The 17337-nt window shown below is 48.9% G+C and overlaps 1 protein-coding gene across 3 annotated transcripts; it reads left to right on the top strand.

The window, feature by feature from the left end:
- Nucleotides 1–2204: 2204 nt before the first annotated feature.
- On the top strand, nucleotides 2205–15323 carry FZD4 (frizzled class receptor 4). 3 transcript variants are annotated; one of them, XM_084842549.1, is made up of 3 exons: nucleotides 2721–2811; nucleotides 5099–5226; nucleotides 7073–15323. In XM_084842549.1, exon 3 carries the CDS (start codon nucleotides 7100–7102, stop codon nucleotides 8402–8404), a length of 1305 nt encoding a protein of 434 aa, XP_084698675.1. In that variant the 5' UTR covers nucleotides 2721–2811; nucleotides 5099–5226; nucleotides 7073–7099; the 3' UTR covers nucleotides 8405–15323. The 3 variants fall into 3 exon arrangements, with proteins under 3 accessions (XP_084698673.1, XP_084698675.1, XP_084698674.1); XM_084842547.1 differs by lacking the exon at nucleotides 5099–5226 and having other exon boundaries at nucleotides 2205–2811; XM_084842548.1 differs by having other exon boundaries at nucleotides 5099–15323.
- Nucleotides 15324–17337: the final 2014 nt, after the last annotated feature.

The raw sequence follows: 17337 nt of genomic DNA, 5'->3' as shown, positions 1-17337 counted from the left end.
CAGGATTAGAAAGGGTGTGGGAAGATTTGGGAGACTCAAGGGAGTAGGGTGGCCAGAAGCAAAAGGCAATAGGGCTCTTGAACCTTTAATTGCTGTGTAGAAGAGAGAATTTCAGTAAGTGTAGCTTTTGTGCCTGGTCAATCGAAGGGGGTGAAGCGAAGATGGGAGAAGAAAAGCTGTTCTGCAAGGCTACACATTCTGAGCACATAAGGCAGGGGTGAGCAACTGGTGGCCCTCCAGATGTTTTGGCCTACAACACCCACCAGCCCAAGCCAGCATAGCCAATGTTGAGAGGAGTTTTGTAGGATAAAACATCCAGAGGGCACCAGGTTCAAGCAAGGCTGGTACACGCCAACAAATCCCACAAGGGGAGCCATATTAGGCCATTACAGCAAAAACAAAGGTGACTTGTAGCATCTTAAAAACTAAGGCTGTAATGCTACATGCAATTAATTTGGAGCAAGGGCCCGTTGAACTCAGTGGGACTGCCTTCTGAATAGACATGCATAAAATGGCATCATTAGGCTGCAATCCCTATGCACACTTCACGGGGAATAAGCCCTTTTGAACACAATGGGGCTGACTTCTGAGTAAGCTCACATAGGTTTGTTCAGCAATAGATTTAGGGCAGGTTACTTGTCCTTTGCAGCTAGCCGTACCTCCTACCACAGCCATTTTGTGGTGGTGCCCAGAACACTTTCTCAAACGGCCCAATGTGCCCATGGGCCGAAAAGGTTGCCTGCCCCTGGTCTTAAGCTAGTCCGGTGTGGTGGGTGGGGGGCCAGGGTCCCACTGCCAGGGCTGAAATAAGATTCTACTGCCAGTCTGGATAGCTTTTTGTACATGGAGCAGAGGGGGACGGGCACCATCTTGGCCTTGGTCTCAGACAGCAAAATCACTTGGGCTGGCCTTGTTTTTATGCTCTTAAAAGTTCACCGTCAGCCCATATATTTATTTATTTTTATTTGTTTAAAACTATTTATAGGCTTCTGTTAATTGATGGAACCCTCTCAAGGACATGAAGACCAGTACATCTGTTTGGCAGCAAGCCCATGCACACTGCCCTGCAAGTAAACATGTTTGGGGTTGCAGGCTGGGGTGTTGCTCGGCGCACTGAAGAACTGGGGCCCAATCTTTCCATTGGTGGGGTTTTGCTTCTTTTTGCTAAGCTCAAATGCCGTGGGGAGGGGGAATTTGGAGGGGCCAAAATGTACAGGGAAGGGAGGGTAACCCTTTCCTCTCCAACTGGAAATACCCCCCACCCTGTATGGCAGCTAAGTTTAGGGGAAAAAACTCTATTGGCACCAACAGAATTGTTTTTTCTAAACTTAATTGCCACCCGGGGCTGGAGGGGGCATTGCAACATGTGGGAAGGCAGGAAAACCCATCCCTCCCCAGCTGCAACCCCCTTGAAAACTACCCCCCCCCCATGTCAATTAAGCTGAGAAAAAAACTTCCAGTGGCACCAATGGACAATTAGGTCTCTGGGGAATGGATGGGGGGGCCTGGGGAATGGATGGGGGGCTCAGGCCTCATAGGTCCAGGCCTAACAACGCCCTTGGATTCTTTTATCAGCTTCATTGCCATGCAGGGACTGATTTTCAAGGGGGATTCTTCCCATCCCACTCGCTGCAACGCTACCCGCCCCCCAAAAGCAACCTGGCCCTGCATGGCAATGAAGCTTAGAAAAAAAACCTTTTCCATACGAGTGGGATGATCGGAGGCAGGGTGCAAATTAACTGGAAGAATTTATTTTATTTGAGATGGTTTGGTTGAGGAATTAATCGGCTGGCTTTACCTCCGGTGAAATCTAAATGAATCTTGGCAGTCATTTCCAAATGTCCCTATATAGGTATAAATTAACATGTGCGCATTTTGCGCGGACCTGTTGCCCATGGGCCTGGGCTCCGAGGGGTTTGAAGTACCTGGCGACGCCTCCCCCGCCCCTTTCTTCTTCTCCCCCCCCCAAGGCGCAGCCCCGCGCGCCTCTACTCAGAGGTAAGTCACAGCGTGCTGGGGGGCTTACTCCTGGGTGCACCTCTGAGGAAGGGTCGCAGCCTGTCCTGGCCCCGTGGGCTCCCGCGGAGTTCAGCGGGCCTGGCTTCCAAGCGAGCGCGGACTGCAGCCTCCCAGGCCGCGCTCGCCGTCTGCCCGAACTCCCTCCGTCTCCAAGCGGCGCCGGCTCGGCCGGCCGGCCGGCGCTGCTCCGGCTCTCGGCGGGGGCGGCCCGAGGCGCCGCCGCCCCGCCCCTGGGCAGGTTGTTGCCCGCCCCTCCGCCTCCTTCGCCAGGGGTCGCGCCGGCGCCTCCCTCTCGCCTGGCGGGGCCTCCTCGCCTGGAGTCACAGCGCGCTGCGCCGGCGGCTGAGGCAGGCGCGCGCTCCGAGGGCGCACGGGGCAGGCAGCGGCGCGGGGCGGCCGGCGCGCGATCGGCCCTCCGGCGCGGGGAAGGGGTGGCGCCTCCGCCCGCTCCCTCGCTCGTGCTCCGGCTGGGCTGGGCCGGGCTGGGCTGGAGCCCGGCGGCGGCGGGAGCGCAGGGCAGCCCGCTGGGCGATGGCCCCGGGACCGGGGGACCCCGCTGCCCGGCCCTGGCCGCTGCTGCTGCTGCTGCTGCTGCTGGCGGCGGAGGGCGCGCGCGGCTTCGACGACGAGGAGCGGCGCTGCGATGCCATCCGCATCGCCATGTGCCAGAACCTGGGCTACAACGTCACCAAGATGCCCAACTTGGTCGGGCACGACTCGCAAGCGGACGCCGAGCTCCAGCTCACCACCTTCACCCCGCTTATCCAGTACGGCTGCTCCAGCCAGTTGCAGGTGGGTGCCGCCGCCGCCGCCGCTTCCGAGCTCGGCCGTTCTGTGCCCCCCCCCCCCGGATTATTTCTTCACAGAGGTTCCTATGGGGGACCTAGTTCCTCCGCCACCCCGGTGTCCAAACGCGGCAGAAGGTGGCCCGGGGATTCATGTCGCGCTGCCGCCTTGTCTCTCCTTGGGGAATATAAGACCCATTTGCTTCTGAGGAGTGCGGTGCCCGCGGGCGCGGCGACCTTGGAGCGAGCCCGGTTGAACTCGGCGGAATTGAACGTCGGGGCAAGCGCGCGCGGTAGCAACAGTATTTCTTCCTGCGGGTTTAGCTGCTCCCAGGTTTTGATTTCTGGAAGGCGGAGTTCTCGCCAGAGGCTGGGAGTCCTGGGTGAATAGAGCGAGCCCAAGCACGTTTACTCGGAAGTAAGCCCCACTGAATTCAGCGAGACCTGCTCCTTAGTAAACTTGCTCTTGGGACTGCAGCCTTAAAGAAATAATAATGATGGTCTTGGGGCATGTGCAGAGTGCCTTGCCACTGAGAACCCGCGATCAGCCTCCAATTGCCCAGTGAGGGTGGAGGATGGGTGTTCCAGGCAAGGTGGGCTCCAGTATCTCTTCTCATGAATTAAGCGCTGGCTGAGATTCAAGGCTGCTTGGAAATCCTGCTCTCTAGGCAGGGAGCCGTAGGTCTGGTTAATTGGGGCAGTTCCTTCTGCACATGTGTAGAGGTACTGTTTTCTTATGACTTGCTCTCCACTCTAGACTCACTGCCGGAGCATATGGTCAGTCAGCCCTGACGGTCCTGTAACCCGCCATGCTGGCCTATTCACAGTTGGGCTGAAGAAATGGCGAATTTTCTAAACAGCCTTTCGCAACATGTTCATGGGAGGGATGGGGCTCCTAATCCACTCGTGGGTGTTTCCAGACAGACGGCTTTGGGGGGATCAGGTGTGCTGATTCAGTGAGGAGTCTTCTCCAGAGCACATAAAAAACAAAAGAAAAGGTAGCTACACTGATCCATGAGAAAAAAAAATAAATCCACAGTTGGGCAATACCCCAAATTCCAGAAAACTGTGCAAGCTTTTGAGTTCTCCAGAACTCTTCATCAGGCTAGGTGGTACACAAAGCAGGGGATGGGGAAAGAAACAAAGTCCTCGCATTTGGCCTTGACACCTGGCCAGATTTTTGGATTTTCTTTCTTCCCCCGTCCCCTGCTTTTTGTACCACCTAGGCTGATGAAGAGTTCTGGAGAACTCAAAAGCTTGCACAGTTTTATAGTCCTAATAAAGGTATTGCTCAGCCATGGAGTAAGGAGTCTAAAACTGGGGAACCCTGTGAGGTGTATGTGCTGGTCCCATCTAGTTCAAATAGCAGAGTGGAGGCTGAATGGATCAGCATGGACATCAGTGTCCAAAAGAGCCATCCAGTACAGCTGGAAAACAGTCAGGTCCCTGCTCAAGAGTAAAACCCTTGTACTCTTTGGTGCTGCTACTTCGTACCATGGTGTGTGTCCTGGTGCATGTTTAAACAGAGATTAATTTTATTTATACCCTGCCATTCCTCCAAGGAGTTCAAAGTGGTGTACATCACAATAAATGAAAATATGAATAAAACCAGCCATGGCTTTATGGGTATAATTTGATTTTAAATATTCTTATCCTTTTGATACTTGAATTATTTATTTTTTCCTCACTAGTTGCCGCTTGGGAAATTGTTTAGAACAGTTTATAAATTTAGTAAACAAATAAATACCTCCTGTTTTATCCTTACAACAACCTTGTGAGGTAGGTTAGGCTGACTGAGAGTGCGTGACTGGCCCAAGGTCAGTGAGCTTCATGCCAGAATGGAGTTTTGAACTTGGGTCTCTCCGGCCCTAATCCAACACATGATAGTAACATAGTTGTTGTGTTACTCTCCTGCCGTTGTACGCAGAGTGGCTTACAGTATTAAGAATAAAAACAGTCCAGTTTAATCATAAGGATGCTGCTACACCACGCTTTTCTTAATCTTGAGAGAAAGCCGAAGGGCTGTGCAGACGCGCAAGAAGGAACGTCCCCAAGACTTTTCCATCAAGTGTGAATCTGCAGATAAGAAACCAAGTTACAATAACATCTAAATCCAGGAAGGGCTGGGTTGCTTGCAGCACTGAAACACAATATGCAAAAGGTCTTTCCACTTCTCTCTCTCCCCCGTTTTTCTCTGGCCTGTCCCCTCCCTCCTGCTTGAGGTTAATTTACACATGAAGTTGAAAGCAGTTGGCTTGCAGCAGTGAACCCAAAACCTTTTTTTTTTTTTGCAGATTGGCAGGTTATCCCTGTCAGAGTGTATGTTCTCTCTGGCAGCTCTGGAATTTGGACGGCAGCTCACACCGGAGAGTACGCTCTGGATCGAAGTTAATAAACAAAACGAGAAACAGCTATGTCTTAAGTATGCCAGTTATTTTCACACCAGCGAAGAGAGAATCTTCGTGCTGGCTTCTTAAAGCATGAAAACGGAATGTGCAAAAGACATGGGCAACTGTGCAGCTTCCAAGCTCAGAGGATGGCAAATAAACTCTCTCTTAAAAAAACAAAAACCAAACATTTAAAGTAGCCCTGCAAATACTTTCAGACAAGTAGCTAGCCCACAGATATTTTTACTAGCCCACGTTATCAATGTGCGGCCATTATAAAACTTGCATCCCTGCCTAGTCAGCTAGCGAGCTTCTTTACTTGCCACTGGCAGCTAAAACGAACGGCTGTTTATATGCCTGTGTTTGGTTTTCATTGTTTGGGAGAGCTCGGCTTAAATGTAAGACACTGGGGTTCAAATGTGGCCTCTGCCCTGTGACTTTTGGCCTCCGTTGCTATCTGTAAAATGGGAGTAATAAGACTGTAAATTGCTTTACTGATTTATTTCTAGTAATGCCAAATTTCTTTTTTTAGTATTCTGAAAGTTTTGGTGCTGAGTAAATACCCATAGGATTGTTCTGCAAATCCAACTTCACAAGAGCTATGTTGTTTGAAAGACCTGTACAGTGCCTCAGATCTGGCTGGCACCAAGCGAGTATTAATAATAACAGTCCTGCATATCTCTCTAAATCAATCCCAGTTGCTTCTGGTGCCAGCATACAACTATTCAAGAAATGATCCAGGTTGAGTACACTAGTCTTTGTGGCAAAGCAGTTCATTCTTGCAATAGGTTCAGAGGCACTCCCCCTCATGCAGAGTCAAGCAGTAAAGTTTTCCTGGATTCTGCCGTTTCAGGGTGCAGTCTGAGGGCTTGCGTTTTGAATGCTGCTGGTGTTGTGTGCTTGTGTCTAAACACAGTAAAAATAACCCTGCTTATAGAAGAATAGCACGTTAGGGAGAAAGTCAGTCTGAATTCTTCTACTGTTCATGCTGATTTCATAAATGCAGGTTTACACACATACACACACGGGCGAACTCAAATTTACTATTCTTACACCTGTAGAAAATACTATAGTACAGGAAAAACTTTACCGCTTGATTCATTGCACATATAGACAGACCCTTGATCAGTCCTGAGAACTGGATTATGAAAGGATTTAAGGGGATGATGCTACACACTGTAATGTGGGTGGAGTGAAGCCAGAGAGTGGATGCTGAATTTCTTCTCCTGTGCTGTATTTTCTATTTTGAGTTTATACTTTCAAAAATCCCTTTTATTTGATCTTCAAGTATAATGTCTTGTTTTGTTTTGTAAATTATAGTTTGATGTTAATCTGGGTACAATCTTGGCTGAATTTGCTGTGACCAAACTTATGCAGAGGAAAATGCCTGTATTAGGACCAACAAAGATTTCACAAAAGCATGTTCAAGTTTTTGAGTTCTCCAGAACTCTTCATCAGGCTAGCCTGACAAAGAGTTCTGTCCCACCTGAAAGCTTGCACTCTCTTTTGTGACACTTGGCTTGGTCCTAATGGAAGTATTGCCCAACTGTGTATTTGTATTTTTTTCCCTTCCTGGACCAACACTGCTATCTTTGCTTTTTATATACAGAGGGCTTTGCAAGTGTTCCTGAATCCTTTGGGTTTTGATTTATTTAAATGGCAAATAAGTGAGAGTACGTGGGGAATACGTGTTTATTCTCCATGTACTCTTCTCTGCTAATGGATTAGAGCGGCCTTCCCCAGCCTGGTGTCGTCAGATCTGTTGGACTACATCTCCAGCCGGTGTGGCCACTGGAGGGCACCAGGTCGGGGGAAAGCTGAGTTAAAGAGAGCATGGTGTTGTGCATGCTCCAGCTTAAGTTTGTTATCTTTCTCTTCCAGTTTTTCCTTTGTTCGGTCTCTGTCCCCATGTGCACGGAGAAGATTAACATCCCAATCGGCCCCTGCGGCGGCATGTGCCTCTCTGTCAAAAGACGGTGCGAGCCAGTCCTCAAAGAATTTGGCTTCTCCTGGCCAGAGAGTTTGAACTGCAGCAAGTTCCCCCCACAGAATGACCACAATCACATGTGCATGGAGGGTCCAGGAGACGAAGAGGTTCCCCTTCACAGCAAAACCCCCCTGCACCCCGGAGAGGAATGCCACACCATCGGATCTAGCTCAGACCAATATATCTGGGTCAAACGGAGCCTGAGCTGCGTTCTCAAGTGCGGCTATGATGCTGGCCTTTACACCCGGCCGGCCAAGGCGTTTGCGGATGTCTGGATGGCTGTGTGGGCGAGCCTTTGCTTCGTTTCCACCGCCTTCACGGTCCTCACCTTTCTGATTGACTCCTCTCGCTTTTCCTACCCCGAGCGCCCCATTATCTTCCTGAGCATGTGCTACAATATTTATAGCATTGCTTATATTGTCCGGCTGACGGTGGGCCGGGAAAGGATTTCCTGCGATTTTGAAGAGGCGGCAGAACCTGTCCTCATCCAAGAGGGCCTCAAGAACACAGGATGTGCTATAATTTTCTTGCTGCTGTACTTTTTCGGGATGGCGAGCTCCATCTGGTGGGTGATCCTGACGCTGACGTGGTTTCTGGCAGCTGGACTCAAGTGGGGTCACGAGGCCATCGAGATGCACAGTTCGTATTTCCACATCGCGGCCTGGGCCATCCCTGCGGTCAAGACCATTGTCATTTTGATTATGAGGCTGGTGGATGCCGATGAGCTGACCGGACTCTGCTACGTCGGCAACCAGAACCTCGATGCGCTGACCGGCTTTGTGGTGGCCCCCCTTTTCACCTATTTGGTGATTGGGACCCTGTTCATCGCTGCTGGCTTGGTGGCTTTATTTAAAATCCGGTCCAACCTTCAGAAGGATGGGACCAAAACGGACAAGCTGGAGAGGCTGATGGTGAAAATTGGCGTCTTTTCGGTGCTCTACACCGTCCCAGCCACCTGTGTCATCGCTTGCTACTTCTACGAAATCTCCAACTGGACGATCTTCCGCTACTCGGCAGATGACTCCAACATGGCCGTGGAGATGCTTAAGATTTTCATGTCCTTGCTGGTGGGTATCACGTCAGGGATGTGGATCTGGTCTGCCAAAACACTGCACACCTGGCAGAGGTGCTCCAACAGACTGGTGAACTCTGGGCGAGTGAAACGGGGGGATAAAAGAGCCGATGGCTGGGTGAAGCCCGGGAAAGGGAACGAGACTGTGGTGTAAACAAAAACCAGTAGCAAGCGGGCTTCATATCTCCTCGTCTCCTCTCCCACCCCCACCTTCGAGAAGAGTTGGTGGCACGTAAACACGTCTGTGGCAAGAACGCTGTAACAGCTTGCGTGGCTGGGGAAAGGAACTGTGCGTGATCTTTCTGCTTCTGCAGAATTTGGGGTTCGGGCCGAGGCCTTAATAAACCGGACAAACTTATGATGAACAGTAGAACAGAGCTTCTGGGGGGAAAAGAAACGAGAGACCCTGCAGTGGCTCCACAAAGCTGTGAAAACAAAAATCAGAACCTGTTGGATTTCTTCCAGAAAACAGCATCCTTGTGTCTTTGGGAATCGTGGAACTTTGCATCTCCGAACAACACCCGATGTACCTTCTCTCTCTCTCCCCAGCCCCCCTTCTCTGCCTCCAAGTCATATTTTTAGCTGTGTCTCCTAAAGCAGTGAAGGAAAGAATTCCAAGGGCAAATCTCTCCGCTGGTGTAGGGACCTGTTCTTGTGAACAGTGAGGGCTGCTGACTTCAGGAGATTTGGAGGCGGGTGTGTGTGTGTGTTCCTCTTACACAGAGGTCTACCTTGGAGGGCTGGAAGCTTGTGTTTGGCAATGGCTCCAGTACCTTTGATTAGGCCCACCAGAATGTTACTAAATAGCGCACAAGCTTTCGAGTTCTGTAGAACTCTTCATCAGGCTAAATGGAAAACAAAGGAGGGGAGGGAAGCTGGCTGATGTTGAAGCCATGGAGTCTGCATTTAGTCTCAGTCTGAGGATGGAATGTGAGGGGAGGTAGCAGACGTTCAAATTAGGTGCTTTGCTAGGTGTTGTGGTGGTTTCAAGTTCCACCTAGGACTCTCTCTAGGATTCTTGGGATGAAGAAACGGGCAAACAATGGTTAATCCCCCACTTCTGAAAGTATAACACCCAGCTTTTACCTAGATCTGTTTCCATACTTAGGTGAAAGACACAGGTTCCTCGGTAGGTAGAAAACAGAAGTGGAGAGAAACTGGACAGTTCTTAAATTAACAAAGCTGGAGATAATTTTAGGTGGTGTACTGGGTGTAAAAAAAAGTGAGTGGCAGCCTCAGAGAATCAAGAACCATCTTCGGGTGGTGTAAAATCCCTTCCTCCAGTGCAGGATCCCGCCAAAATTTTTATTATCCAAATCACACACACAGCCTGGCAGTGTGTAGAAGTTCGTATAACTTAGATCAGCCTGCCCCAAACTGGCGCCCTCAGTTCCCAACCTTCCTGACTATTGGCTGTGCTACGTGGGGCTAACAGGAGTTGAAGTCTAGAACATCGGCAGGGCGCCCAGTTGAAACAGTCTGGCTGAGACCATAAAGCAGGGGTGCAAAACTGAATTCCATTTCAGAGAATCTCTCAGGGGTCACATTCCAGTGGCGGGCAGGACTAAAACACCAACAATGCCAGCATATTTTTAGTTTAATGTTCTTCCTGCCAGTAACTCAGCCTTAGGAGAGGCATTTCAGCCTTTTAGAAAGAGGGGGAAACTGCACAAAGCCACCAAATGGTTGGGACAAAGAGGGCCATGCCAGTGGAAAGGGCATGGCTATCTGGATAACCCAGGCAGGCAGGATTCAGACCCCCAGGCCTGAGGTTCTAAACCCCTGCTATAAAGCTGCTGGCTTGATAACGCTCATTAAAACCCAGAACATCACTTTCCTTTGCTACAAGAAATGCTGCTTTAAGGGGATCCTTACCTTGTCAGGACTGCACTGAAGGATCGAACCAGTGTCCCTTTGAATCTCTCTGACTCAGGTTGGGAAGACCCTAGGTTGGATCCGAACTAAGATAGTTGTGCGTATGTCCCCGCTGGAATCAATGGAACAAGTTAGTTGTGACTTTGCGTTAAAACAGGCATTACTTTAAAGACATAGCTAACAGCAATGCCTTTTTTATTTTTCAGTTTTACTCTAGAGTTGGACAGGGGCCCCCGTTAGGATTAAGACACTAGCATAAGGGGTAGAAGGCCTCTAACATTTTCCTCCTCAGTATGGGCCCAATCCAGATCCCCCCTCCCCCCCAGTAATCTGTGATTTCTTTTTTGCAAAAGAAATTGAGAATGGAAATTGCAGGCATGAGCCTCCATATCTGGATTGGTCCCGCAGTGTCAGGGGAGAGTGTTAAAGACCTTCTACTCCCATGCTAGGGTCCCAATCGAGATTGGGCCCCTGTACCTACTCTAGAGTAAAAATGGAAAAATACATCGCTGCTAGCTACATCTTTAAAGTAAGGTCTGTTTTGTCCCTTAGCTCCTGTAGATTTCAATGGGAGCTATGTACAGCTAACTTAATCCAGATCCACCCTCCTGTCCTTTAAAGTAATTGGCTCTGTAACTGTGTTGTAATGTGCTCCTTTGTACCCATGTGCCCCACACAGAGCCCCTGATGGGGTTTACTACTGCACAGGGTAGAGCAGAGCATATCGTCCTTGCCTGAAGGACACTTGTTACACTGAGCCGTTTGGGTAGGGAAGGGCTGCCAATGGAAGTAAATGCCTTTAGGGTTGAATGGTGGAATCGATTCATAATTCCACTGGCAACCAAGTTATCCAGGTGCTTAACCATGTTCCTGCAGGCGTATGTTTGTTTCCATACTTCAGTAAGTCGAGTGTTGAACCTTAACAGAGAAATGACCTACCACATTCTGAAGAACAGTGTGGTACAGCCCTAGCTGGGCTTCACCATTTCAAGCTGCAACTAGGAGATAGCATATTTCGTATGGTCAGCACCAATATCATACACCCCAAATCCACCTGCATGTAAAAACCCACCACCTAGGATATCGGGGAGGCTCTTTCTCCTTGCTGCGCTAATTTTCTACATGCAGGGATTGTTTTTCAACATGTTAGAGCGTTAGTCTTCCAGTTCCCCACCTACAGCCTGATAGGGCTGTAGCATGCTGCTGTTTAGAATGGGCCCATCAGCTTTTGATACGTAGAGCTCACACCCATTCATGCAAGAGGGGTTTTCCTGTTGGTTTTAATGGAATCTGTATGGTGTCATCCACTGTAACAATTCTGTCTTGTTTCAGTGGGGTTTTGCAAAAGAGAATTTCCTGGCTGATTGCACCCATCCGTACCTTATCCGAAGAAGCATAAAATTAGGAACTGAAGCCTAACCTTTGCTCAGAACAGTGGAAGCTATAGCTCCTTTAGAGTTCTGACTGGCTCTGACTGAAACCTGGAGCGGATTCACTGCCCCACTGACATCGGAGCCACCAGCCTCCACTGGCTTACGGCCAGATGCCATCTCTTCTCTCTTCCTTCCACGCTCCCAACTCCCTGAATCTTGAGTCTTTCCCCCAGCCCTGATATGTGACTGTGCTGTTTTCCAGACTCCTCCTACTGTTAGGTATTCCCCAGCCTAATGTCTGAGGACGTTCCCTTTTTATTTTTATAGTCCTCCTTCCGTCTGCAGCATGTGGCTAATGAGGAAAAGTGAGTGGAGGGTCATTTTTGACAATTGGCTTATTCAGAGCCTGTTCTGTTTTGTTTCTCTCCTCTCCCGCCCCCTCCGAGTAAACTAATCTGCCCTTCCCTGGAGACCCATTGCATTAAGCAATTAAGGCTTAATATATTTCACTCTTGTGTGATTGCATCTGTGTTGACGCCAGTCTGGGTGAACTGAAATGTTACGTTCCTTGGCAGCATTGCATTCGCACAGATCAGTTGCATAATTTGTGTGTCAATTACAATTAAAAGGACATTCTCCAGCCATGAGGTGTAGGTACAGCTGACTCCCGCTGAACCAAAACCAGAGTAGGTTTTGTCTCTTTATCAGTCTAAGAATGTGAGTGTACTTTGGGGGGGGGGGGAGTTATCTTTAGCTAAAATGGCAACCTTTCCCCCTCCTCTCCCACCCCCTCCTTTCTAAAGGATCCAGAAAGAATAAATGTAGCTACTGCTTGATGAATAATGCTGTTTTAACATGAGGTTTGGTGGATCATTAGCCTACCATGGCTGGAGGGAATTTGATGGCTGTAAATGTCTTGGTTGGATTCAGCATTCAGGGAGGAAGCATAAGTCATTTAGATGTTTATAAGAGAACAGACTTTTAATAGGCTCTGTTTGTATGCCCAGTTGCCCTGGAAGGATTCCCCCAATTGCCTTAATAGCGCGAGTTGCATTCTCTGTGTGTGGGCCTCATGTTCAGGAGCACTAGCGCATGCTCCCATTGGAGTTTCTGTGGTGTCTGCTTGCAGCCCACATCACCTATTTACAGCCCTCACTGATCCTCTGCATCTGCTATGCATGTATGGAAAGAGTGCTCTTAGTGTGTGCCCACAATCCATGCGCTGAGCATCCTTTCCCCTGCTGCTTATGCTTTTGGTTGAGCATGGAAGTACAGAACTTTAAGAAGGTATCGTGTGGGCCATCTCTCTTTCTAGTCCAGTTTGCCCTGACAGTCGAAGGGTGGGCAGCAGCATTCCCCCTCCCCTTTTCTGAAGAGCATTCAGGGGCCTCTTTCAAGCATCCTTGTTGGCCACCGGATTGGTTACTGTTGCTGTGTGCCTTTTAAAAGGCACGAGTGCTTGTTGGCTCGTAATGTTCGGCTGGGGTTTCTTTCCCTTTCCCCTCACTTCATTGGCAACAGCTTCTTCATTGGCAACAGCTTCTTCATCAGAGCTTGAGATGCTTCCAAGCCCCTGGGGACTTCCCTATGAGCAATGGCGGCACTGCGTCAGGCTTGACCCTGTGTTCAATATCACTTTCTCCCCAGGGTCCAGAGGGCATTTGTGCTGCCACCCTCGCAGAAACTGAGGAGTGGCTCTGAAGCGTGCGGAAATCAAGGTGGAACCCCTCAGTAACAAGATGCAAATATGCACGTTTCGCTCCTAAGGTGCTTTCAAGGAAACGTGGGGGTGAGAACCGATTCACACAACCATTCTGTACCTAGTTGGCCATTTCCCCTCCCTTGACTGAGCTGTGTTTGTGACAATTAATCTGTAGGAATATACACAGCAGCTTTGCTTGCTGTTTGTTGCTCAGCAGGCCTTTCTAGATGAGCTATTCATTATAAGCACCAAATCATTCAGGTCGGAGGGGGAAAGGACACAACTGCAAACAGAGCAACCCAGCAGGGTACAAAGGTCTCCCTGTGGAATAACTGTGTGGCATGGCAGTCCTACGAGAAGGCTGCGATGGTGTGCTCCTTCTAGTGCCAGAGGTGCTGCACTAACATAAGCCAACACGTCCGCACCATAACTATGGTAACAGCAAATCACTGCTTCTTCCCATTGTGCTTTTGGTGTTGCACAACTGTTGGTTTATGCCAGCTCAACATCCATAGCGCTAGGGAGACCACACCATTGGATACTACCCTATGTTGCCTTTATTTTGCATGTGCCATTTTCTGGGGGAGGGCGCAATCCTATGGCCGCTAGACAGTGGCTAGACGGCCACAGGATATGCTGTTTTCTGGGAACCGACCTTGGAGCCCGTGGTTCGCGGTCGATTCCTGGAGAACCGACCCCCCCCATGTCTGCGCTGCCTCGGAGGCAGCGCAGAGAAGCCCTGTCCTCCACGCTCGGAAGAGGAGTGCAGAGTGGCTGAAAAGGGGTAGGGAAAGTGGATCCAGTGTGTCATACAGCAGTCTCCTCTCCCGCTCGCCCCACCCCCCATGGCTAGACAGTCGAAAATGGCTGTCTAGCAGAAAAAACGGCAGGAGAGGCACAGAGGAAACAATCCCCCCTGTGCTTTTCCTGCCTTGCTTTGGATAGGCGGTCACCTCTGAGTTCGGAGCGGCCGCCTATCTAGATAGGTTTGCGCCTGAAATGGTCTTTGCTCATGGCTTTGGGGGGCCTTTATGTGTGTGGGGCAGCACATGACCTGTGCCACATCTAAGCATCCGATCTGAAAAGCATCTTGGTGCCACATTCGCAACCCACGTGCCTGCGCTGTTTGCACAAATGCATCCTGTGGCCTAGGAGGAAGCCACACTGGTGAGCAATCCATGCGGACAGACCTGCCAGTGTGCAAGATAGGAACCATCTGAAACAGCCTTCCCCAGCCTGGTGCCCTCCAGATGTTTTGGATGACAACTCCCAGGATTCCTGGCCATTGGCCATGTTGGCTGATGAGAATTGTAGTCCAAAACATCTGGAGGTCACCAGGTTAGGGAAGACTGCTATAAGCACACTTTGCCAGCTCAAGGAAATGGAAGCCAAGAGGCTTTCTCCCAGAATCCCATGCAGTATTGCATTCTTTTTTGACGTTGTAAAGGACCTTGTGGGTGGACCTCTGTGCTTGAAAATACTGCAAACCTTTGCTTGTGGCGTTCAGCTGAAACTGATTAGTGCCTGATCTATATGCCTGGCTTCAGAATGAGGTGCTCAGGATCCTGAGATGGAGTGGTACATGCTGAAATGGTACAGTCCACCTCAGAACTCGACCACCTTGTTCAGCTGCATATGTAGACGAGAGCCAGGACGGTAGGGCTGGAAGCAAGCCGGATGGCTAGTTTTGAGGGTTATGACTTGCATTCATGTTCTCTTTAAAAATGTGGCTGTTCTTGTGTCCAAAGTGAAGTTACAATGACTTAAGCACCTTTACCCCTGTTCTTTTTTTCTTTTATAAAACCATCTTCTGTTCCAGAGTGATTCCCACCACTTCTCACTTTTCCTTACAATCATAATAATAATTGTTTCCACATTACAGGTTTTTTATACCCTTTGACACGTAGGTACATATTTTATGTTACTTATGTTAAGGATGATATTGCTGATCCCCAAAACTTCTTAAGGTAAATGGACACTGATTGATTCCCCCCTCCCTTTGTTGGTGATTGTATAAAAGAGTATCTACGTCTATTGTAAATTTCTAATTTATCATTGTACAAAAAAACACAAAACTTTGCTATTTAATTTTTGTATCAAAATAAATTTTTGTTTTATTAAAATGTGTCATGTGGTAATGGGTCTTTTCCCACCATCATAATAGTAAACAAGAACTGGGGAGATTGGAGTGTTCAAAGCCCTTCCTGTACATCACCATGCACATCCTTATGATGGCCCTGTAAGGCTGGGGTCTCCAACGTGGCACCCCCCAGGCTCCCTGTCCCTCCAGACTTTTATTTTATTAAGATGTTTTAAAAATTAGAAGCATTCATTTTTAACTGGGTGGCTGCAGTGTTGCAAAGTGACACCTCCAGCAACCATCTTTGGGTTCAAAAGAGTGGTGTTGTGTTTTGGAACTCAGACCCCACCTGTTCCTTGGACTTAGGTTCTTAGGAAGTTACTTTTCTTTGAGTCTCACCAGTTTGCCTTATGGGAAATGAATGACTAGCCATACCCACCATGGTAACTGGTCCATGACTGGGCAAACTCCGCCACCCATGGTAGCAATTTTGTGAGAGCACCCGCATCATTCTTTCAAAATTCTAAATGTGCCCCCTAAACCAAAAAAGCTGGGGACCCCTGCTGTAAGGTAATGTGTGTTGCAGAGTTGGGAGAAACTTCAAAGTTCATCTAGTCTAACGCCATGTTTATTCAGAAAATCTGTTGCTCCAGTATGCCTGATCGGTGGCCATCAGGATGCTGTTTAAAAACCACAGAGTATCGCCTTATATTGCAGACCACGGGGGTGGCAGCCGAAGTGAGGGAACAGTGCCTTGCCGAAGACCTCTTGAATTCATGGCTGGAATGTCACATGACTGTAGGGCCAAACTGCACGTTGCCTTTAATTCGTCGCATGCAGCCATGTTGGGGCTTATTTCTTGCTCACAAGTAAGTGTGGAGGTGGAGGGCTTCAACCCTCTGTCCCAGGCTGGATTGGGTGCCCCTGCCTGCAATTTGCACAGGTGGGGGGGAGCCTGTATTCACTTCATTGGGAGAGATTTGCAGAGGGAAAATTTGCAGGTATGCCCCACCATCTGGACCAGGCCAACGGGCTGGAAGAAAGAATTAAAGCCCCCCCTACCCTACACACGTGGGTCCCTCTCCAGATTGGGATCTCCATTCTTACTTCTGAGCTGCTACATATCAAAAGTAACAATATTGGGGTCTTCGGCACCCCGCCCTAAACCAGTGGCTTTCTTAATTCAGTCTTTGTTCCAATCTTGGTCTTATTATTGTTAGCTGCCGTGACTGCCATTTCTTGGTGGAAAGACAGGATGTAAATCAAGTAAATTATACATCTTGTCTCAGAGCATCACATACAGATTTATTCATTCCTTATAAACAATACAGGGCTACATGAATAAACTGCAACCTAGTATGAGGCAGCTTTTCTGTGTTCTCCGCTGCATTTTATACCTCATGCTGCAGGGACACAACGAGGCCTATCCATGACTCTGGCCCTGCTAATCTTGTCTGTGGTAATGCCAGGCATCCAGAGTGGTCCTTCTGAATCCCACCCGTGTCTCTAAGAATTCTGCCCCCCCTCCCCCCTGCAACCAACGCTATGAGTTGCTCATATAGTTTATTCCTCGTCCCTTTGCCATGCAACATACTCCAAAGTCCTTTGGTTGGGAGCTGCTTATGCAGGCTTGAAATGGGTTTAAAAGTTATTATAGTGTAGGCCTATCTCTTCTCTTCTGAAATCATACAAGTTAAGTCCAGCTTTTGATTCCTGGCCAATGTGCCACCTAGGCATCTGCCCTCATCAAAACATTGATTGATGGGAGTTCAACAATAGGCTGCCCTCCCAGTGGCTTATACCATTTCACATCCAAACCGAAGGGGAGGAAGTGATTGTGTTCAACCAACGCCTATAAAGACAGAGCTTGGCCATCTCTATTTATATTAGCCTTTAGCTAATTTCCTGACTGCTACTCCCATTTCCTAAAGTCTATTCTAAGGAAAAGATGCATCCTTCCTGAAATTAATTTGAAAATTGGCCTTCATATTAATGTTGCAAAGTAGATAGAGTGCAGCATGACGTGTTTTGAAGAATGCATTATTGGGGGCTGGTAC

This window comes from Heloderma suspectum, chromosome 3 (assembly GCF_057233095.1).
Source record: "Heloderma suspectum isolate Gila_16-S chromosome 3, 16-S_ref, whole genome shotgun sequence".
In the NCBI taxonomy this organism is placed as follows: domain Eukaryota; kingdom Metazoa; phylum Chordata; class Lepidosauria; order Squamata; family Helodermatidae; genus Heloderma; species Heloderma suspectum.
Note: the sequence above shows the minus strand (reverse complement) of the source record. Positions and strands in the feature narration are given on the sequence as shown.